At 58.2% G+C, this 23,711-nt stretch overlaps 1 protein-coding gene across 1 annotated transcript in view; it reads right to left on the reverse strand.

The window, feature by feature from the left end:
- Nucleotides 1-2,709: 2,709 nt before the first annotated feature.
- Nucleotides 2,710-23,711, reverse strand: part of ABCC4 (ATP binding cassette subfamily C member 4 (PEL blood group)) — a 90,557-nt gene continuing 69,555 nt past the window's right edge. The window contains exons 22-31 of the mRNA XM_078618145.1: nt 23,103-23,222; nt 21,806-21,916; nt 17,763-17,863; nt 17,154-17,345; nt 15,973-16,128; nt 15,469-15,558; nt 15,059-15,231; nt 13,779-13,884; nt 9,451-9,585; nt 2,710-8,939 (exon numbers count right to left, since the gene is read on the reverse strand). Of these exons, the coding sequence (XP_078474271.1) occupies nt 8,874-8,939; nt 9,451-9,585; nt 13,779-13,884; nt 15,059-15,231; nt 15,469-15,558; nt 15,973-16,128; nt 17,154-17,345; nt 17,763-17,863; nt 21,806-21,916; nt 23,103-23,222 (1,250 nt within the window). The 3' untranslated portion in view covers nt 2,710-8,873. The remainder of the gene's footprint in view (nt 8,940-9,450; nt 9,586-13,778; nt 13,885-15,058; nt 15,232-15,468; nt 15,559-15,972; nt 16,129-17,153; nt 17,346-17,762; nt 17,864-21,805; nt 21,917-23,102; nt 23,223-23,711) is intronic.

Below are 23,711 nucleotides of genomic sequence, written 5' to 3' on the forward strand. Positions count from 1 at the left end.
ACCACCACATAAATTATCACTACCACCAACACGACACCCTGACTACAACATCCACTATTGCCTGCACCTCCGATTAGCATGTTTGGCTACGTACGGTGCGAAATAAGTTCAATATGCACACACACGATCCATCCTGGGAGTAACCGAGCTGGAGCATTGTAGTCATAAAATGAAGAGGACTCGTGACACCACAACGTTGAAAAAGCTCCGTGCGGCATTTACTGCACACCGGCGATCGCTGCTCCTCGCAGTCGAGTAGAAATCGGACAAAATTATACCGACGAGAGCATCGTTGAAGGAAGCTGGGGTTCACAAAGAGAGGTTGACGGCCGTGGCCGGGTGGAGATGATTTCTGTCTGGCCTCCACAACGGCCGTGTTGGGAAACACTCGAGCTGGCATTGCTGAGCGCCTGGGTTCGACTCAAGCTGTCACTGGTCACCGGGCTGAGACCCATCAACTTCACGCGATTTAACCGCAACTCGGTCTGTGCGAAATCGACGGGTCTGTGTAAGTCTCTCTCCATGATCCTATGGGTCTCGATGCAAGTCTATGCGTCTGTGGGTCTCTCCATGAGCCGATGGGTCTCTTATGCAATTATTTGGTGGTCGCTATACTTACGAACCCGATTCAATAATAACTCAGAGGCTGTGTGGAATATATAGGCCTCTGTCGGTCTATGGATCTCTCTGCGATGCCGTGGGTCTCCACACGAGTGTGTGGGTCTCCTGTGTGAGCCACCGGTGACCGAGTGGGGGGGGGGACCATCCGACTCCCTCACACTTGAGAACCCGATTTAAGTCGCGGGATTGGGCGGCTGAAACCCGGATTCGAACCCAGGATTCTCGGCAGCGGTGATGCCGGCGCGGCGAGGTTTTCGACGTGGCCATTGTGAACCCCGCCGAGGCTTCCTGGTCACTGCCCGAGTGTCCGACGGCCCCGCGGAGAACGCCTCGACGCCGCCGAAATGTTTCCCGACGCCGCCGAAATGTTTCCCGACGCGAAGCTCCGCCACCGTTTTGTTGCCGAAACGTCTTGAACCGCGCGACACCGGCCAGAGTGGAAAACCAACCACCCCCAACCCCCCCCACGCCGTTCCGTGGGTCACAACAACCCCAAGGGAGGCACAAAGTGGTGGCCTGTGGGGCCCAGAGTGGGACGTGGGGTCCACACTGGCTCATGGGACCCATGGCCGCACCGGGGAGACAGGAGTCGAGAAGGCCACCTCTGGAATCGCCAGGCCGCTGGGATGCCCACCGTCCCACCGCCCGTGGAATCGGCATCCCCGAAATAAACCCCCATGGGGATTGTTGTTATTATTATGTTTGGCTACGGCAAAAGGCACACCACGACTTGACGATGCGGTAATCTAACCAGGACCAGAGGCGTTCACAGTCCGGTCGATCCGACCACGTTACTCGCCAAATCCGCCATCAACGCCGTCAGCTCATCCGGGAGCCGATAGTTTGAAGGCAACACGGCGAAACGTCGGACATCACGCGGGTACAAGCCCCGAGCGCGCGTCAAGAGGGCGAGAGCCAAAACTTCCCACCGCCCTAATGCCCCAAGGCGAACGTCCATCAGACGTCCGCTGTGTGTTCACGTGTTCGTTCCACACATTTTAAGTCCCATCAGTCTCGTGGCTCTCCCATACCCAGCAGTGTTTTTTGTTGTTGTTACAAAAAACCTCTTAATGGGTCTCGACCTTCCCGGGTCTCAGCAGCAGCAGTAGCAGCAGCAGTAGCAGAGTCCAGGTTTGTTGTCAAGGGGAAATCCTTCTGGCTTCACCAGATGTGTCGCTGTCGGCAAGGGCTGTCCGGTGCCAACCACAGAGACCGCTCCGTTTCAACACCCTGACGCTGCCTACGAACCACATTCTGCTGCTGCGAAACGAACCTCTTGAAATAATAATAGGAATATAGTAGGAGGTTTTCCCCTTTTTTCTGGCAACAAAACTGAAACCTTTTTACGAGGAATCATGTGTGCATTAACCACAACACTTGTGGTCATCCTCTGGTCTAGCACCAATTGAGACGAGGCTCAAAAGAAAGCCGTCTCTGGCGTGGACCAATCAGTTTCAAGGACAATGCATTTCTTATCAGTGTGTTTTTTTTGCATTTTGACCACAAGTATTGTGGTTAGTGCACACATGATCCCTTGTAAAAAGGTTTAAGTTTTGTTGCCAGAAAAAAGGGGGAAACCCCCTATTATTATATTTTGGTACTCGCAAAGGAGGTCTAATGATGTAACCTCTTGAAACTCAACTGTTTTTTTATTTTTCCAGGTCAGGCCCACTGAGCTGTGTTGGAGCTCTTTTTCAGAAGAGACTCGGCCACAAATGATAGCTCAATGAGAAGTGGCCTTTCGTCGCATGGACTTTTATAGCAGCCAAATAATCAGTATAATATAAACCCCCATCTTTCGAAAATGTAGAGGGAAAAACCGGAGGAACCGGAGAAAAATCCACGCGACCACGTGGAGAGAGAGACACGCAAACTCCTCATGTACAGGCTTGGGATCGAGCCCACGACCACGTGTGTACCAGGCCAGGGAGATGACATCCCCTGCGGCGCTGCTGTCGCTGGTAAGGGTGGCACAGTCGGGTTTTTTAAAATCCTTTATATTAAGTTCACTTGCTTGCTTGCAAATATTTCGGTCGTTTTTTAACCCACTTCTCGTGATCCAATCGAGCTGATATTTTGCACACCGACTCGTTGTGCTTGACAATTTATTATCCTGAAAAAAAATGTCCAAAATGTTCCACTTTTTAGGAAAAAAAAAAATTTCATAATTAATTTAAAATACCAATGTGATAAAAATGAAACTCTTACTTAAGAAAAACAGAAATGAATAATAAAATGTAAACCGATGCCACGCATATAAAGGATTTATAGTGAAAAACTTTGTTTTTACGGGTTAATTTTTTACAATCGGGTTTAATTCTCTTTTTATATTAAACCCGATCATCTGAGATTGGGAGAAATCCGGTTTAATTGGTTCTAATTGCAGAACCGCACTTCTCAACGATGGGCTTCATCCATTCCAAGCTCAGGAACTCACTGGCGCCCACGATTGTGGAGGAGAAGCTCCTCGTGTTCATCAAGACCAACCTGCCCGCCGCATTCTACGACTACCCCGTGCCCGACGGCCCCGAGTACGATGATAGCAGCACCGACGAGGAAGCAGCCTAAGCCTTGGATCAGAGTTTCGTGTTCATTAAACCAGGTTTTAATTCCCCGAAATCGAGTTTAATTGTATTAAAGAAAAAACCCGATGCCTGCCGCTGGAAAAATCGGGGTTTTCCCACCCATGGCTGCTGGGTGACATTGGTCTGAAAAGCCACGCGGGCCAGGGGTCGGCTACCTGCCGCATGTGGCGGCGCTTTGGGCTGCCCCCCTTGCGGACAGCATTGTTTTTGACAAAACGAAATTTAACTTTATTCGGTTCTGTACACTGTTAACACGTAGTCCAGGCGGTCCCCACTTTGACGACTTTACAATGCGTGAATGGCTCTTCTTCTTCGGAAGCATCATCATCATCTTACAATCAGTGGTGGCAATGTCAATGCAGACGTTCCGCTACGAGCCTCTATTCACCGACACACGGAGACAAAGATCCCCCCGCGAAGCCTTCAGCAGGTTGCTGGGGCGCGAGCCCCGTTCGCGGGCGCGCACCCGAGGTCTGGGTTGCCCACGAAGGGGCGGGTCGGTGGTCGGCGCCACGCGGGACCGTCTTTGTATCTCCCCAACGCTGACGCTTGCACACCGCAGCGCCAGATACTCATTCAAAAAGAAAGGCTGAGTCGACCTTGCTCGCGTGCGATCGAGACGAGGCCACAGTGGTGAAGTTAAAGGTCACTGGAGAAAGATTGTCGTCACGGGGGAGGGGGGGGGGGGTCCTGCAGTGACGAACGAAGCCATCAACGGCTTGAGGTGGCGGTTGGATCGATCAGGGTGGGCGACACGGGTAGTTGGCCACGCTCTATAGAGTCGTTTTCACAACGCCAATTGGATATAGAACGCGTTTTTTATGACGCAGAATGCGAATTCGGATGTTAGAGAACGCGATCGGACGAATAGAACTACGTCGCAGCGGGGGATAAGCGGTCGTAACACGGCGACCTGGGCATAGCGTCGTCATCATCATCGCGCGAGGCAGTGGGATGCTGCTGGATGCTTCTGGATGCTGCCCACACGCGCGCCCCGGTCGTTGTCCGGCCCTGCGTCACGCATCTCGCGCGTTATCGCGGACTCTGCTGCAGCGCAATATTGTTTATTAGAAGGCGATTTCTCCATCACGCGGTGTTCTTCAGGAACGCCACAACCACTACGACGACTACCGCCGCATTACAGGGAACAAGAGGCTGGACTGGGGGAGGCTTTCCCGTGGAGCTGCCAAGTTTGCCCTCACCCCCCCACCCCTCCCCCCACCTCGTCACGGATGAGGGGAGTTCTACCGGACGGCTGGCTTGGGCGGAGGGTCTATCGGCGTAAGGCACTACCACTACCACAACCACGAGAGGACTACAAGCTACCGCCCGCCGTGCTCTCTCAAAGGTCAGGTGCAGTGCTAAAAGTCCAAGCGCTCTGTCAAAAGTCTAAGTGCTCTGCAAAAGGTCAAACTTTCTTGTCAAAGGTCAAGCGCTCTGCCAAAGGTCAAACTTTCTGTCAAAAGTCTAAGTGCTCTGCAAAAGGTCAAACTTTCTTGTCAAAAGTCAAGCGCTCTGCCAAAGGTCAAACTTTCTTGTCAAAGGTCAAGCGCTCTGCCAAAGGTCAAGCGCTCTGTCAAAGGTCAAGCGCTTCGTCAGAGCGTAGTTGTGCGCGATCGCGTAACAGGTCACAAACGCCTCTCGGTCCAGCGAACAAAACTACATGACTATTATTTTCTCTCCCGACAACATGTTTGGAGATGCGGTTCATGTGCGTACAGAAAACACGTACTGCACGTGTATATAGCCATATATAACGTCATATATGTATATACAACGTGTATGTAGCGTGAAAATATAACGATCAAAAATATAAATCATCATCGCAAACCTCCTCCGCCCCCCCCCCACCCTCTCCTCGATTCGAGGAATCAACCACGTCTTGACATCTCAACCCTCGCTGCCACCACCATCACCACCATCATCATCTTGTCTCGACGTACCTTGAACTTCTTTCGCACCGTACGTAGCCAACTGCGGCTAAACGGCGGTGCGGGGGGGGGGCGAGGGCAACAAACACTAAACGCGACAAAAAGTAGTTCGAAAAAAAATGAAGCTTCGTCAATCTCGCTGATTTAAAAGTGCATCGTAGCTCCCAGTGGCTTACTAATATCGGTAAGGAAGAGCGTTCCAGACGGCCGCAGCAGCGCGTCTGAAAGGGCGACTATGTGTAGTGAGTGTGTGTACGTAGGTGCTGCTACTCGCCAAACATCACATGACTTAACAGGCCACGTGGAAGCTACAGAACCAGCCATCCCAACGACCAATCACAGGCAAGGTCGGTCACAGCAGCAAGACGCTGCAGCAAGACGCTGCAGCAAGACACTCGGTGTGTAAGGCCCCATGTGGTGAAGAGGTAAAGGCGCAGCTCTGCAAGTCTCTGCTCCCAGAGCGACCTCTAGAGAGAGGGGGCCCTGCTCCTCTCGCACGCTCCACGCTGGGCCAGACGTCTTGGGGAAGACGGGGAGTGCCCACACTTTACCCTGCCACCACCATCAACACCACCACCACCACCAACAACTGTGGTGCAGTTACACTGCAGGGTGGACAGAGGTGGCGTAGGTTGTGCAGGTGGTGGAGGTTGTGGTGCAGGTGGTGGTGGGGTAGGTGGTGCAGGTGGTGGTGGGGTAGGTGGTGGAGGTGGTGGTGCAGGTCGTGGTGGTGGTGGTGCAGGTGGTGGTGGTGGTGTAGGTGGTGGTGGTGCAGATGGTGGTGCAGGTGATGGTGGAGGTGCAGGTGGAGGTGCAGGTGGTGGTGGTGTTGGTGGTGGTGCAGGTGGTGGTGGGCGTCTGGTAAATTTAAAACAACTGCAGCAAAACAAACTCGCCCCCGTTGCCACGACGCGATGGAGGAGTCGAACCTGGCCCCATCGGCGTTGCAGGCTCCCAGTTTGGTGTCTCGCCACTCCAACCCGCTGTATGGTGCAGGGTTAAACAAAGAGGCCCGCACCATGTAGCCTGTGACACTCTTGAGGGCAAGTGCTGTTTGCAGCGACTCGGAGCACCGACAGAAAGCCGGCAGGGCACACGATGGGGTGGGTGGCCAAGGCCACGCCCGGCGGCGTTTGTCTCCCCAGTGGCGATGTTTACTACACACCGCAAAACAGGTACCTTTTTAAGGCTGAGTAGACCTAGGGGGGGGCCCAGGAACAATTTAACTAATCGTCACTGGGTGTTGGCCGTGAGCGGGAATCGAACTCGGGTCGCCGGGTTCGTAGCGCAGCGTAGCGCGAACCACTACACTACCGCTCACACATTCGCCACGAAGTGGCGATGACGTCACCACGGCGCTTATGCCAGGCTAGGTTCACGTTGAGGCCACGTGGAGTGTCGAACGCCCGCTGGCAGGAGGAGGTCACGGGACAGACCCAACAGGTGTCATGGGCCGACTGAGATGACTGGCCGATGCACCCCTACTGTGCCCACTCACACACAAACCCACACACACCCACGTGTACACACACACTCCCACACACATACACACGCACACATCCACGCACATACACTCACGCACACACCCACGCACATACACTCACGCACACACCCACGCACATACACTCACGCACACACTCACGCACGCCTTTCCGTCATTCACCCCGAGTGACCCCTCCCCCTTAAGAGAACGGAACCCGAGAAAGCAGACACCACAGAGCTACCTCGGAGACCCCCCCCCCCCTGCTTCTTCGTCAAGTGATGCGTGCGGTCGAGGGTAGCACGCTCACCCCCCACGCACTCCCCCATTTGAGAGTCACGTGAAGGTCAAAACCTATATACAGTATATTTATATCTTCTTTGATTGTCAGAGCTGGAGTTTGCCCAAATTGCGTGCAGGATCACAGTTCAAGTGATGAGTTATTTTTGAGCACAGTCATTGGTGGCCAGGCTGATACCACCAACTCACTGCAGTCTATAGAGGGACTGTGGGTCTCTGTGTTAGTCTGTGGGTCTCTGTGTTAGTCTGTGGGTCACTGTGTGAGTCTGTGGGTCTCTGTGTGAGTCTGTGGGTCTCTGTGTTAGCCAAGTGGGTCTCTGTGTGAGTCTGTGGGTCTCTGTGTTAGTATGTGGGTCTCTATGTGAGTCTGTGGGTCTCTGTGTGAGTCTGTGGGTCTCTGTGTTAGTCTGTGCGTCTCTGTGTGAGTCTGTGGGTCTCTGTGTGAGTCTGTGGGTCTGTGTGTTATTCTGTGGGTCTCTGTGTTAGTCTGCGGGTCTCTGTGTTAGTCTGTGGGTCTCTGTGTGAGTCTGTAGGTCTCTGTGGGTCTCTGTGTTAGTCTGTGGGTCTCTGTGTGAGTCTGTGGCTCTCTGTGTGAGTCTGCGGGTCTCTGTGTTAGTCTGCGGGTCTCTGTGTGTGTCTGTGGGTCTCTGTGTGAGTCTGTGGGTCTCTGTGTGAGTCTGTGGGTCACTGTGTAAGTCTGTGGGTTTCTTTGTGAGTCTGTGGGTCTCTGTGTGAGTCTGTGGATCTCTGTGTGAGTCTGTGGGTCTCTGTGTGAGTCTGTGGGTCTCTGTGTTAGTCTGTGGGTCTCTGTGTTAGTCTGTGGGTCTCTGTGTGAGTTTGTGGGTCTCTGTGTTAGTCTGTGGGTCTCTGTGTTAGTCTGTGGGTCTCTGTGTGAGTCTGTGGGTCTCTGTGTTAGCTTGTGGGTCTCTATATGAGTCTAATCAGCCTATGGGTCTTTGTGACAGCCTGCGGGTCTCCACATGTGTCTATGGACCTCAGCGAGTCTGTGGGTGTTGGAGTGAATCTATGGGTCTCTGTGCAAGTCTTTGGGTTTCTATGAGAGTCTTTGGGTCTTCTATGCAAGTCTTTGGGTCTCTATGCGAGTCTTTGGGTCTCTGTGCAAACGATCGGTGAACCGGCCTGAGACAATGTGTGACTTTGCTGACGCACGAGACCCCGATGTGATCTTGGCGGTTGGGACCGACTGAGACCCGGACTGGAACCCAGGCTCTTATAGGTGTCGGCTCAGCAGCGACCTCTGACCTCTGGGCCAACATGAGGCCGCCTCTCCGCCTCTCTTAGGCCAAGCCGACAGGGAGTGTGTGATGAGTCGATAAAAAAAAAGGTACAACTATTGACTCTTATTATTTGATGTTGGTAAGGCCCCACTGAGCTACGTAGCTTTTTTCAGAAGCATCTTGGCCATCACGAATGACAGCCCAACGAAGTGGCTTATCATCATCATCGCGTGGAAATTGATAGTAGACGAATACTCGAAATAAACGTCGATTAGAAATGTGGAGGGGAAAACCGGAGGGCCCGGAGAAAAAATCCGGGCGGCAATCACGAAGAGACACGTAGACTCTGAATATACAACAGGTGTCTGGGTCGGGAGCGAACCCATGACGTCCTGTATACCAGGAGAGGTAGTTAACATCTCATAGACAGCGTGGCGCCTGCTGTATATGTGGAGTTTGCGTGTCTCTCTCTCTCTCTGCCCATGCTCGTCTGGATTTTTCTCCAGCTCCTCCGGATTTTTTCCCTCCACGTTTAGAATCGACGTACATTGGCTGCGATAAATTTCCACGCGATAAGCCACTTCGTTATTTATGGCCAGGCCACCTCTGAAAAAGAGCTACGCAGCTCGGCGGGCCTTAACCTGCTGAAATAAAAATAGCAAACAAATAGGCAGCTGTTGCCGCAGCGACTTGGTGCAGGTAAAGTGGCGGCGGGGGTTCAGAAGGCCGTCTCCATGATGATGAGGTTGGTGGGGCGAGGGGGCAGCTCGCGCTTGGACTGTTCCTGGCGCACGCACGCACGGGCGGACACACGCACGGGGGCAGACGCGCAGCGGACGTACACACACGGAGGCTAGACGCAGCGTAAATAATGCACATGTTGCACTGCACTCTCTCACCTGTACCGCATATCCCACCTACGTCTCACCTGTACTTGCGTCTCACCTGTGTCTCAGCTGCACCACATGGCTTGTGTGTCACCTGCACCACGTCTAACCTGCGTCTCACCTGTACCTGCGTCTCACCTGTACCTGCGTGTCACCTGTACCTACGTGTCACCTGTACCTGCATCTCACCTGTACCTGTGTCTCACCTGCACCGCATGGCCTGCGCGTCACCTGCACCGCGTCTCACCTGCATCTCACCTGTACAGCGCGTCTAACCTGCATCTCACCTGCACCGCGTCTCACCTGCGTGTCTAACCTGGAGTGTGTCACCTGCACCGTGTCTCACCTGCGTGTCTAACCTGTGCGTGTCACCTGCACCGTGTGTCACCTGCGCCGTGCGTCTCTCACCTGGCGAGCGATCTCGGTGAGGGCGACTGCCTCCGCGCGCCCGGTCTGCTGCACGAGGCGCAGGAAGAGGCTGTCGGGGTCCTGCAGCAGCGCGTGGGGGGAGCCCAGCTCCCGGATGTGGCCCTCCTCCATCACCTGGGCACAGACAAGGGGGCGGGGGGAAGAGCCGTTAGCGAGCGGCACCTATTAATTATTCATAATGAATATAATTAAACCGAAACTGTTCATGGTTTGACCTCGCGCAAGGCCCACCGAGCTGCGTGGCTCTTCCTTCAGAAGCGCCCTGGCCATCCATTGCAACAGCTGGCTCAGCCACGTGGCCGATGTCATCATCGCCGCGTGGAAATATCTAGCAGCAGCCAACTCACTCGAACCAGCGCCACGCCGCGCTACGAACCCGCCAACACAAGTTCAATTCCCGCTCACGGCCAACACCGGTGACGATTATCTGAAGCGGTCTTGGGTCTCTCCTAGGTCGACTTGGCCTCAAAATGAGTAGCTAATTCGGTTTGCAGTAAACTTGGCCATGAGGGAGACAAAGGCGGCCGGGCGTGGTGCTGGACACCCATCTCCTCGTGTGCTATGTCGGCCTTCATAGGTGCTCGCTAACAGCACTTGCCCCAACAGTCTGTTAAAGACTATACGGGTGTCTTTGTTTTGTATGTGAGTGCACGAGTGAGTGTATACGAGCGTGTATATCACTGTCTGTCTGTGAGTGTGTATGTGTGTGAGTGTGTATGTATGCGAGTGTGTGAGTGTATGTGTGTGTGTAAGTGTGAATGTGTGTATGTGAGTGTATGTATGTGTATGTATGTGAGTGTGTATGTGAGTGTGTGTGTGTGAGTGTGTATGTGAGTGTGTGAGTGTATGTATGTATGTGAGTGTGTATGTGTGTGTGTATGTGAGTGTGTAAGTGTATGTATGTATGTGAGTGTGTATGTGAGTGTGTATGTGTATGTGAGTGTGAGAGTGTATGTGAGTGTGTGAGTGTATGTATGCGAGTGTGTGTGTATGTGTGTATGTATGTGAGTTTAGCCTTCCAGTCCTGCGGAACCCGTCCAGTGGTCCAGACTGTTGTTATGATGTCATATAGGGCAGTCTGTGCACAAACGCCACCCTCCCTCAGCATTTCGCTTGGGAGATCATCTCTGCCCGGTGCCTTCCCTGGTCTCAGACTCCGGATCGCCATCAGTACTTCCTCAACAGCTGGTACCTCAGCCAGCCACTCACAGGGGGTGACCTCTTCCAATATTTGAGGCACCGCAGCCTCAGCAGGGTTATCCCCACTTTGTGCCATGATGTTTTCCTGGCTGAGAGATTTTCCCTCCCCCAGGACCTCACAGAAATGCTCAGCAAATCTGCAAACCTGTTCCTGGGGGTCGGAGATTGGATCACCGTTTTTTCCTTTAATGATGGTAATAGGTGTGGCGCTACAGGTTACTTTTTTGATGGAGTTAAATAGTGATTTGTGATCGCGGGCTACTGAGGCAGACTCCATCTCCTCAGCAACCCGCGACCACCACCCATCCTTGCAGCGCCTCACGGCTCTCCGAACCTCCGAGCGAAGACTGCAGTAAACCTCCTCATTCTCTGACGTGGGATGCTGTAGGCGATGAGAGTGGGCCTGTCGCTTTTTCTCAATTAACCTGAACACCTCCTCCGTCAGCCAGGGTTCCCGGGGAGGTCTGGACCACGTACCCAAAGCAGCCATTGCAGCTGCATGAGTCACAGTCTTAAACCTCGCCCATTTACCCTCGACATCAGGTGGAGTGGGGGACGATGCCAACCCCAGCTGCAAGCGATGATGAAATTCTCGCTTGCAACTTTCATCAGCTAACTTAGACCAGGCCACTTTTGGTTGGAATGGGATCCTGGGTGTACACCCACCACCGGAGTGGAAGAATGGCAGGCGCATCTTACAGATGACTAGTCGATGGTCAGAGGGCAGATCAGCTCCACGGTAGGTCCTGGTGTCAAGGACATGGGCTCGCATCCGCTGGTCCGTCACTATGTAGTCCAGCAGATGTTCTTGCTTGGACCCGGCATGCATCCATGATGTTGTGTGGATGCGCCGATGCCGGAAGAGCGTGTTGGTAATTACAAGCCCATGGGCTGCACAAAAATCTAGCAGCCTCCTACCGTTATTATTGAGCTGATCTGGCCCATGCCTTCCAATCACTCCAGACCAGGTGCCAGCATCATGACCAACTCGGGCATTGAAGTCACCCAACAAGATGACTCTGTCCCGAGTGGAAGGATGCCCTGGTGGTCCCCCTCTTTAAGAAGGGGGACCGTACCGACTGTAACAACTACAGGGGCATCTCACTCCTCAGTGTGCCGGGTAAGGTCCTGGCAAGGATTATTCAACATCGCCTTGCTAGGCATGCTGAGGAGAGGCTTGCGGAGCCCCAATGCGGTTTCAGGAAAGGGCGGTCCTGCACAGATGCCATATTTTCTGTCCGTTTTAGCTACAGCAGAGGTGTAGGGAATTCCAAAAAGACCTACATCTCTGCTTTATTGACCTGGTCAAGACCTATGATACCATCAGTAGGACTGGGCTCTGGGTTGTTCTTCGTGCTTTCGGAGTCCCTGACCCTCTGCTCACGATCATTAAGGACCTTCATGATGGTGAGCGGGCCCGGGTAAAACTACGTGGCCGGGAGTCGGAGCCTTTCCCTGTACACCTTGGGGTGCGACAGGGATGTCCTCTGGCTCCCACATTATTTAACATCTATTTCGACTGCGTAGTTCGTGAAGCCTTCAATAGCTGTACCGGGGGAATTACCATTTGGTACAGATATAATGGGAGGCTGATCGACGCCCGGGTGCGATCAAGGGATGGCTCCCTATTGGTCAACCACGTTATGTATGCCGATGATTTGGTAATAGCTGCTCATTCAGAAGAGGAGTTGGAGACGCTGCTGCTGAGACTGGAGTGTGCCACTAAGAGGTGGGGCCTTACCATCAGCCCCACCAAAACTAAGCACCTGCCTGGGTATTTTGTACCATCGGGCACTCCACCCCCACAACTCCCAATCGGTGATGGGGCAGTAGTGGAGAGAGTGGAGAGTTTCCCATACCTGGGCAGTGTGCTCATGACCGGCTCCAGTTAATCAGCAGAGGTCTCACTCCGAATCAGTCGAGCGGCAATATCTTTTCATCGGTTGCGTAACGCTGTGTGGAAGCTACCTGGTCTGTCGCTCCGCACGAAGCTTCAGGTCTTCTCGGCCACGGTCATTCCCTCCCTTCTCTACGCTTGCGAAACGTGGACCCCCCTAGTGGAGCATCTTCGCCGGTTGGAAACATTTAGGCTGGCCTGCCTACGATCCATCCTGGGTTTAACCAGGCTGGATTGTGTGAGGAGCTCACAAGTCCTTGAAAGATCTGGGCAAAGTCCCATCAGTGAGCTCCTCCGGCAGGCAAGGCTGCGTTGGCTGGGTCATGTAGCCCGCATGCCCAGCCACCGCATGCCTAAACAGCTTTTGTTCGGCCGGATCCAGGGGGCTAAACGGGCGCGGCACGGGCTAGAGAAGAGATGGAGTGATGTGGTACAGGAGGACGTGGAGCTGAGTGGACTTGCCTATGACTGGTACCAGCGGTGTCAAGATCAGCCTCAGTGGAGGAGGCTCGTGAAGGACGCTACTGGGCAGTTGGAGGCAGTCGCCCTCCAACAACAACGGAGGGCGGAGGAGCGACGCTCACAACAACGAGCGGAGCGCCGGGTGGCTAAAGCACAGCAAGTTGGCACAGTAGGGGGCACAGGTGGTGCATCAGCCAGTCATCTCGGTCATCTCGGTCAGTCGACCCGTGGCACCTGGGTCTGCCCCGTGACCTCCTGCCAGCGGGCGTTCGACACTTCACGTGGCCTCAGGGTGCACATGGCCTGGCACAAGCGTCGTGGTGACGTCACCGCCACTTAGTGGCGAATGGCGGTTGTTGTTGTTGTATGTGAGTGTGTGAGTGTATGTGTGTGTGTATATGTATGTGAGTGTGTATGTGAGTGTGTATGTATGTGAGTGTGTGTGTATGTATGTATGTGAGTGTGTGAGTGTATGTGTGTATGTGAGTGTGTGTGTATGTATGTGAGTGTATGTGGGTGTGTGTGTATGTATGTGTATGTGAGTGTGTGTGTATGTGTGTATGTGAGTGTGTATGTGAGTGTGTTTATATGTGAGTGTGTATGTGAGTGTGTGTGTGTATGTGAGTGTGTATGTATGTGTGTATGTATGTGTGTATGTATGTGTGTATGTATGTGTGTGAGTGTGTGTGTATGTATGTGAGTGTGTGTATGTATGTGAGTGTGTGTGTATGTGAGTGTGGGTGATCACCATGATGCGGTCGCTGTCCACGATGGTGTGGAGTCGGTGAGCGATGGTGAGGACGGTGCACCAGCGGAACTTCTCGCGGATCGTCTTCTGGATCAGCTCGTCCGTGCTGGGCACACAAACACGCGCGGTTTAACAACGCGCCGAGGCGTGCCAGCCTAGGCGCACATCGAGGCTATCGCGTGAAGTACGGAAGGTCACGTGACAAACCCAGGTGCCGTGCGGTGACCGACCGAGACGGCCGGCAGATGCACCGGCTGTGCCCGCTACTGCGCCAACTCGCTGCGTTTTATCCGCCCGGCGTTCCGCTCGTTGTTGTGAGCAGCGTCGCTCCTCTGTCCTCCCGATGTTTCAACGCAGCAGGGGGCGTGGGGTGGAGGTGGGGTGCCGTGCGGTGAGTGCGGTGTGATGCACGTGATAGGATCGGTGCGGTGCGCCGTGATACGCTATTGGCGCGCTGTGATGCGTGTGATACGATTCAAATATTTCTTATTTTATCGTACCAGGTAAGGCCCATTGAGCTGTAAAGCTCTTTTGTCAGAAGCAACCTGACCACAAATGATAGCCCCATGAAGTGGCTTACCAAATGGACATTTCTAGCAGCCAAATACTCGGAACGTGTGATGTTGTTTCTAAATGTGTCGAGAAAAACCAGAGGACCCGGAGGAAAATCCATATGACCATGGGGAGAGAGAGAGAGACGCAAACTCGAAATATAGAGCAGCAGGTGTCGGGGTCGGGATGGAACCCACGACCGCCCGTACACCAGGCGAGGTAGTTAACATCTCCTAGCCACCGTGATGATGATGAGAGAGAGACACGCAAATTACAATAATATAGAGGGCATCAGGGTCGGGATCGATCACACGACCTCCTGCAAACCAGGCGAGGTAGTTAACATCTCCTAGCCACCGTGATGATGATGCGAGAGAGACACGCAAACTCCAAATAATATAGAGGGCATCAGGGTCGGGATCGATCCCACGACCTCCTGTATACCAGGCGAGGTAGTTAACATCTCCTAGCCACCGTGATGATGGTGAGAGAAATAGACTTAAACTCCAATAATATAGAGGGCATCAGGGTCGGGATCGATCCCACGACCTCCTGTAAACCAAGCGAGGTAGTTAACATCTCCTAACCACCGTGATGATGATGAGAGAGAGACGCAAACTCCAATAATATAGAGGGCATCAGGGTCGGGATCGATCCCACGACCTCCTGTATACCAGGCGAGGTAGTTAACATCTCCTAGCCCTGAGTGCGGTGCCGTGCGGGGTCACCGCGGGTCGACGTTGGCGGTGGCCTCGTCGATGACCAGGATGTTGTTGTGGCGCAGCAGGGCGCGCGCCAGGCACACCAGCTGGCGCTGCCCCACGCTGAGGTTGGCGCCCGACTCGGCCAACTCGGCGTCCAGACGCGCCGGGAACTCCTCCACCACGGAGCGCAGCTGCACCTGGGGGGGTAACGCACACACACACACACGCACACACACACACACACACGCACACACACACACACACACACGCACACACACGCACGCACACACGGGGGTAGGCACATGGTGGTATGCAGGCGTGGGCACGTGCGTGGGTAGGCAGGCGGGGGTAGGCAGGCGTGGGCACGTGCGTGGGTAGGCAGGTGTGGGTAAGCAGGCGGGGGTAGGCAGGCGTGGGCACGTGCGTGGTGTTACCTCCTCGAGCGCTGCCCACAGGTCGTGGTCTGTGTGCTCCCCAAACGGATCCAGATTCTTCCTCATGGAGCCGGTGAACAGGACGGGATCCTGGGAGTGGCGGATGGGGCGGAACAGAGGGAGGGGGGGGGTGGGGGGAACAGGGGGAGGGGGTGGAGGGAACAAAGGGGGGGCGGAACAAGGGGAAGGGGGGAACAGAGGGAGGGGGGGAACAGGGGGAGGGGGGAACAGAGGGAGGGGTGGGGGAACAGGGGGAGGGGTGGGGGAACAGAGTGGGGGTGGAACAGGGGGACGGGGTGGGGGGGAACAGAGGAGGAGAACGTTCCCAGGGTGTTGATGGCCGCGTGGTGAGCAACGCCGCTGTGCGTACCGCTCACTCCGGGCCGCCACTCGCTCGGAGCCTTCCCATTGCCGCCGCCGCCGCCGCCGCCTCGAACGACGTGGAGGATTTGTGGAGTTGGAAGCGGAGTTGCCACGGGGGGGGGGGGCATTGCCGCGGGTTACCTGGGGGATGATGGAGATACGGCGGCGCAGGTCGTGGAGGCCGAGCGAGGAGGTGGCGATGCCGTCGATGACGATGCGGCCGCTCGGCTCCGCCAGGCGGAAGAGCGCGGCGAGCAGCGAGCTCTTGCCGGCGCCCGTGCGGCCCACAATGCCGATCTGCAGGAGACCGCGCCGAGGGGGGTGGCGGCCGTCAATGCGACCCCCTCGCCCCCGAGCCTCCCAGCCCCGAGTCCCGTGCGCTGTTGTGGTTTGGGTGCTTCCCACGAAGCAGTGACCCCTACCCATGACCCTTGACCCCGATTATAGCACGGTTGGCTACACACGGTGCAAAATAAGTTATACGCACGTACATACGTGCACGTGCGTGCGTGCATGTGCGTGCGTGCGCGCATTTGCGGCCCTTGAACCTGCGATCCCCTTTCCCGGCGACCCGTGAACACGTGACCCCTAGACACGACCCTTACCCACGAGACCTTGAACCCATGACACCAATCCATGACGCCTTGAACTTGTGACCCCCTACCAGTGACCTGTAGTTTACGAACCTATGACCCCGACCTGTTTCCCCACGACCCAGGGCTGCCACGGTGGCTAGGAGATGTTAACGACCTCTTCTGGTGTGCAGGAGGTCGTGGGTTCGATCCCGACCCTGACGATGCCTGCTGCTGCTGCTGCTGTGTATGTGGAGTTGGCGGTTCTCTCCCTCTCTCGCGTGGATCTTTCTCCGGCTCCTCCGCTTATTCCCTCCACATTTAGAATCAACGTCTCCACGCGTTTAGAGCGTTTGGCTGCTGTAAATTTCCATGTGACGATGATGATGACAAGCCACTTCTTGGTGGAGCTATCATTTGTATGACCTCAGTGACCTGAGTGACCTGAGTAACCCGTGACCCCGAGTAACCCCAGTGACTGAGTGACCCCAAGTGACCCCGAGTGACCCCAGTGAATGAGTGACCCCGAGTAACCCCAGTGACTGAGTGACCACAGTGACCCGAGTGACCCGAGTGACCCCGTTTGACCTCGAGTCACCCCGAGTGACCCCGAGTGACTCCAGTGACTGAGTGACCCCAGTGACCCCAGTGACCCCGAGTGACCCCAAGTGACGCCAGTGACCCTGAGTGACCCCGAGTAACCCGAGTGACCCCGAGTGACCCCGAGTGACGCCAGTGACCCCGAGCGACCTTCTCTCCGGGGTGTATGGTGGCGTTGAGGTTGTGCAGCACGGGCCGCGTGGCGCCCGGGTAGCGCAGGGAGACGTCCTCCAGGCAGAGCGCGCCGCGCGACGGCCACCCGGCGGGGGGACGCTTCTCCGCCTCCCAGGGGGCCTCCGGCTCCAGCTCGGAGTACTCCAGCACACGCTCCACCGACGTCATCTGCCGCGTTGACGGCGTCATAGACGTCGTTACGGACACCGTCACGGACATTGTCACAGTAGACATCATTGGTGACGATGCTGCTGATGGCAGTGGTGGCGGTGGTGGCGGTGGTGGCGGTGGTGGCGGCGGTGGCGGCGGTGGCGGCGGTGGCGGCGGGTGGCGGCGGGTGGCGGTGGTGGCGGCGGTGGCGGCGGTGGTGGCGGTGGTGGCGGCGGTGGCGGCGGTGGTGGTGGCGGTGGCTGTGGTGGCGGTGGTGGCTGTGGGTGGTGGTGGTGGCGGCGTTGGTGGTGGTGGTGGCTATGGCGGTAGTGGTGGTGGTGGTAGTGGTGGTAGCTGCGGCGTTGGTGGTGGTGGCGGTGGTGGTGGCAGTGGCTATGGTGGTGGTGGCTATGGTGGTGGTGGTGCGAGGCTCACGTAGCTCTCCACCTCGGCGCTCTGCCGCACGCCCCACTGGAACATCCCGGTGAGACTCATGGCGTAGGACAGCGCCAGCCCCACCTGCCCCGCGGCCAGACCTCACGGGGAGACGCGGGGAGACACGGGGGGAGACACGTGGAGAGACACGTGGAGAGACACGTGGAGAAACACGGGGAGAGACACGGGGGGAGACACGGGGGGAGACGCGGGGCGAGACGCGGGAAGAGACGGGGAGAGACACGGGGAGAGACACGTGGAGAGACACGGGGAGAGACGGGGAGACACGGGGAGAGACGGGGAGACACGGGGGGAGACACGGGGGAGACATGGGGGGAGACACGGGGGAGACACGGGGGAGACACGGGGGGAGACACGGGGGGAGACACGGGGGAGACACGGGGGGAGACACGGGGGGAGACACGGGGGGAGACACGGGGGGAGACACGGGGGGAGACACGGGGGGAGACACGGGGGGAGACACGTGGAGAGACACGTGGAGAGACACGTGGAAAAACACGGGGAGAGACACGGGGGGAGACACAGGGCGAGACGCGGGAAGAGACGAGGAGAGACACGGGGAGACACGGGGAGAGACACGGGGAGAGACACGTGGAGAGACACGGGGAGAGACACGGGGAGAGACACGGGGAGAGACGTGCCGAGGAGACACGGGGAGACACGGGGGGAGACACGGGGGGAGACACGGGGGGAGACACGGGGGGGAGACACGGGGGGAGACACGGGGAGAGACACGGGGAGAGACACGGGGAGAGACACGGGGAGAGACACGGGGAGACACGGGGAGACACGGGGGGAGACACGGGGGAGACACGGGGGAGACACGGGGGGAGACACGGGGGGAGACACGGGGGGAGACACGGGGGGAGACACGGGGGGAGACACGGGGGGAGACACGGGGGGAGACACGGGGAGAGACACGGGGGGAGACACGGGGGAAGACACGGGGAGACACGGGGGGAGACACGTGGAGAGACACGTGCCGAGGAGACACGGGGAGAGACGTGCCAGGGAGACACGGGGAGACACGTGGAGAGACACGGGGAGAGACACGTGGAGAGACACGTGGAGAGACACGGGGGGAGACACGGGGGGAGACACGGGGAGACACACGGGGGGAGACACGGGGGGAGATGGGGAGAGACACGGGGAGAGACACGGGGAGACACGGGGAGAGACACGGGGAGAGACACGGGGAGAGACATGCCGGGGAGACGGGGGAGACACGGGGAGAGACACGGGGAGAGACACGGGGAGAGATACGGGGGGAGACACGGGGAGACACGGGGGGAGACACGGGGGGAGACACGGAGAGACACGGGGAGAGACACGGGGAGAGACACGGGGAGAGACACGGGGAGACACGGGGGGAGACACGGGGGGAGACACGGGGGGAGACACGGGGGGAGACACGGGGGGAGACACGGAGAGACACGGGGAGACACGGGGAGAGACACGGGGAGAGACACGGGGGGAGACACGGGGGGAGACACGGGGGGAGACACGGGGGGAGACACGGGGAGAGACACGGGGGGAGACACGGGGGGAGACACGGGGGGAGACACGGGGAGACACGGGGGGAGACACGGGGAGAGACACGAGGAGAGACACGGGGAGACACGGTTAGACGGAGAGATGTGGGGAGACACGAGGGGCACACGGGGTGGGGACGCGTCAGGAGACACGGGGACGTGGAAGGGGGGGGGGCGACACGGGGAGACGTTGGAAGACACGGAGTCGTCGTGCAGAGGCAATGTTGACGAGAAGTGATAACCACAACGAGGTGTGGGGGTGGTCGTCACGGTGACGAGTTGTGACGATGACGAGAATTGTGGAGCGGGTGGAGCGGGTGGAGCGGGTGGAGGGGGTGGAGCGGGTGGAGCGGGTGGAGCGGTTGAAGCGGGTGGAGGGGGTGGAGCGGGTGGAGCGAGTGGAGCGGGTGGAGCGGGTGGAGGAGGTGGAGCGAGTGGAGCGGGTGGAGCGAGTGGAGCGAGTGGAGCGGGTGGAGCGGGTGGAATGGGTGGAGCGAGTGGAGGGGGTGGAGCGAGTGGAGGGGGTGGAGCGGGTGGAACGGGTGGAGCGGGTGGAGGGGGTGGAGCGAGTGGAGGGGGTGGAGCGGGTGGAGGGGGTGGAGCGGGTGGAGGGGGTGCAGCGGGTGGAGCGGGTGGAGCGAGTAGAGGGGGTGGAGCGGGTGGAGGGGGGTGGAGCGAGTGGAGGGGGTGGAGGGGGTGGAGCGAGTGGAGGGGGTGGAGGGGGTGGAGCGGGTGGAGCGGGTGGAGCGGGTGGAGCGAGTGGAGCGGGTGGAGGGGGTGGAGCGGGTGGAGCGGGTGGAGCGGGTGGAGCGAGTGGAGGGGGTGGAGCGGGTGGAGCAGGTGGAGCGGGTGGAGCGGGTGGAGCGGGTGGAGCAGGTGGAGCGGGTGGAGCGAGTGGAGCGGGTGGAGCGAGTGGAGCGGGTGGAGGGGGTGGAGCGGGTAGAGGGGGTGGAGCGGGTGGAGCGGGTGGTGCAGGTGGAGGGGGTGGAGGGGGTGGAGCGGGTGGAGCAGGTGGAGCGGGTGGAGCGGGTGGAGCGGGTGGAGCAGGTGGAGGGGGTGGAGCGGGTGGAGCGGGTGGAGGGGGTGGAGGGGGTGGAGCGGGTGGAGCGGGTGGAGCAGGTGGAGGGGGTGGAGGCGGTGGAGCCGGTGGAGCGAGTGGAGCGGGTGGAGCGGGTGGAGCGGGTGGAGCAGGTGGAGGGGGTGGAGGCGGTGGAGCCGGTGGAGCGAGTGGAGCGGGTGGAGCGAGTGGAGCGGGTGGAGCGAGTGGAGCGGGTGGAGGGGGTGGAGGGGGTGGAGCGGGTGGAGGGGGTGGAGCGGGTGGAGCGGGTGGTGCAGGTGGAGGGGGTGGAGGGGGTGGAGCGGGTGGAGGGGGTGGAGCAGGTGGAGCGGGTGGAGCGGGTGGAGCAGGTGGAGGGGGTGGAGCGGGTGGAGGGGGTGGAGGGGGTGGAGCGGGTGGAGCGGGTGGAGCAGGTGGAGGGGGTGGAGGCGGTGGAGCCGGTGGAGCGAGTGGAGCGGGTGGAGCGGGTGGAGCGGGTGGAGCAGGTGGAGGGGGTGGAGGGGGTGGAGCGGGTGGAGGGGGTGGAGCAGGTTGAGCGGGTGGAGCGGGTGGAGCGGGTGGAGCAGGTGGAGGGGGTGGAGCGGGTGGAGGGGGTGGAGGGGGTGGAGCGGGTGGAGCAGGTGGAGGGGGTGGAGGCGGTGGAGCCGGTGGAGCGAGTGGAGCGGGTGGAGCGGGTGGAGCGGGTGGAGCGGGTGGAGCGGGTGGAGGGGGTGGAGGCGGTGGAGCGGGTGGTGGGGGTGGAGCGGGTGGAGGGGGTGGAGCGGGTTAAAAGTAGCAGCAGCGCCTCACTCCAAGGCGCTGCATTACAGCCATGAAGACAAATTGTACGCACGACGATAAGTGGTTGAGATCATGAAGAACAGTGGGGCTGTTGTTGTTGTTGTTGTTAAAAGTGGTGGTGGTGTAGTTATGGTGACAGGAGCACAGGTGGGAGTGGTTTGGTAGGGGTAGTGATAGTGATAGGGGCAGGGAGTAGTGATAGGGGTAGTGATAGGGGTTGGGGTAGTGATAGGGGTAGTGATAGGGGTTGGGGTAGTGATAGGGGTAGTGATAGGGGTAGTGGTAGTGGTAGGGGTTGGGGTAGTGATAGGGGTAGTGATAGGGGTAGTGGTAGGGGTAGTGGTAGGGGTAGTGGTAGGGGTAGTGGTAGGGGTAGTGGTAGGGGTAGTGGTAGGGGTAGTGGTAGGGGTTGGGGTAGTGATAGGGGTAGTGGTAGGGGTAGTGGTAGTGATAGGGGTAGTGGTAGGGGTAGTGGTAGTGATAGTGATAGGGGTAGTGGTAGGGGCAGGGAGTAGTATCAGTGTCGGCATGGTGATGCTGGGCTAGGAAAGAAGAGGTGGCGGTCGTTTGTAGGGGAGGAGCGGAAGGGCGGTCGGCGTTAACCGGGGCGGCCTGCCGGATTGGAACCGCGCCGCGGTGTGTCCGGCGCTCACTGCTGGAGATGAAGATGGAGCTGAAGGAGACGGCGGTGACGAAGACGGCGCAGAGCAGGTCGAGCCTCACGGCGAGCCAGCGGGAGGTGGTCAGGAAGAGGAACCACGCCTCTACGCTCACACACAAGACAAAGGTCCCCCGTGTAGCCCACACACACTGTCGGGGCAAGTGCTGTCAGCGAGCAGCACCTATGAAGGCCGGCACGACACACGAGGGGGTGGGTGGCCAGCACCACGCCCGGCCGCCTTTGTCTCCCCGGTTGTGATGTTTACTACACACCGCACCTAGTACTTATTTAAAGCTGAGTCGACCTAGGGGAGGCCCAGGACCGGTTCAGGTAATTGTCACTGGTGTTGGCCGTGAGCGTGAATCCAACTCGGGTCGCCGGGTTCATAGCGCGGCGTAGCGCTAACCACTGCACCACCGCTCCACACTACCCAGTCTATACAAAGACAAAGTTCTCCCGGATAGCGTTTAACAGACTTTTGGGGCAAGTGCTGTTAGCGAGTAACACTTATGAAGATCGTTACAGCACAACACGCACGATCACACACATACACAGAGTTGGGGTGAGTGTGGTGATGAGTGTGGTGGTGATTGTGGTGGTGAGTGTGGCGGTGATTGTGGCGGTGAGTGTGGAGGTGAGTGTGGTCGTGAGTGGGTGAGCGTGGTAGTGAGTGGGTAAATGTGTCAGTGAGCGTGGTAGAAAGTGGGTGAGTATGACAGTGAGTGCGACGGTGAGCGTGGTAGTGAGTGGGTGAGCGTGGCGGTGAGCGTGGTAGTGAGTGGGTGAGCGTGGTAGTGAGTGGGTGAGCGTGGCGGTGAGCGTGGTAGTGAGTGGGTGAGCGTGGTAGTGAGTGGGTGAGCGTGGCGGTGAGCGTGGTAGTGAGTGGGTGAGCGTGGTAGTGAGTGGGTGAGCGTGGCGGTGAGCGTGGTAGTGAGTGGGTGAGCGTGGTAGTGAGTGGGTGAGCGTGGCGGGGAGCGTGGTAGTGAGTGGGTGAGCGCAGCGGTGAGTGTGGCGGTGAGCGTGGCAGTGAGCGTGGCAGTGAGCAGGTGAGTGTGGTGGTGAGCGTGGTAGTGAGTGGGTGAGTGTAGTAGTTAGTGGGTGAGTGTGGCGGTGAGCGTGGCGGTGAGTGGGTGAGTGTAGTAGTTAGTGGATGAGCGTGGCGGCGAGTGGTGAGCGTGGCGGTGAGCGTGGTGGTGAGTGGGTGAGTGTGGCGGCGAGCGTGGTGGTGAGTGGGTGAGTGTGGCGGTGAGCGTGGTGGTGAGTGGGTGAGTGTGGCGGCGAGCGCTCACCGGTGTGCACGTCCTGCAGGGAGTCGAAGGTGCTCTGGAAGTGCCTCTGCACGTGGAAGGCGCGCACCACGGGGAGACCCTGCAGCGACGACGACAGGTGGGAGAACACGGGGCTCCTCGCTGGGGGGGGGGGGGGCACGGGGGGCACGGGGGGCACGAGGGGCACGGGGACAAACGTAAAGAGCACGAGCTCGTAGAGACACGTGGAGACACGGGGAGACACGGGGAGACACGTGGGGACACGTGGGGACACGCGGAGACACGCGGAGACACGGGGAGACACGTGGGGACACGTGGGGACACGGGGAAACACAGGGGGACACGGGGGGACACGGGAAGACACGGGAAGACACGGGGAGACACGGGGAGACACGTGGGGACACGTGGGGACACGGGGAAACACAGGGGGACACGGGGGGACACGGGAAGACACGGGAAGACACGGGGAGACAAGGGGAGACATGGGGAGACACGTGAGGACATGGGGGGACACGGGGAGACACGCGGAGACACGCGGAGATGCCGATGGGGAGGTGCGGCACCTCCTCACCACCTCCTCACCACCTCCTCACCACCTCCTCACCACCTCCTCACCACCTCCTCACCACC

This window comes from Lampetra planeri, chromosome 56, assembly GCF_965212315.1.
Source record: "Lampetra planeri chromosome 56, kcLamPlan1.2.h2, whole genome shotgun sequence".
In the NCBI taxonomy this organism is placed as follows: Eukaryota; Metazoa; Chordata; class Hyperoartia; order Petromyzontiformes; family Petromyzontidae; genus Lampetra; species Lampetra planeri.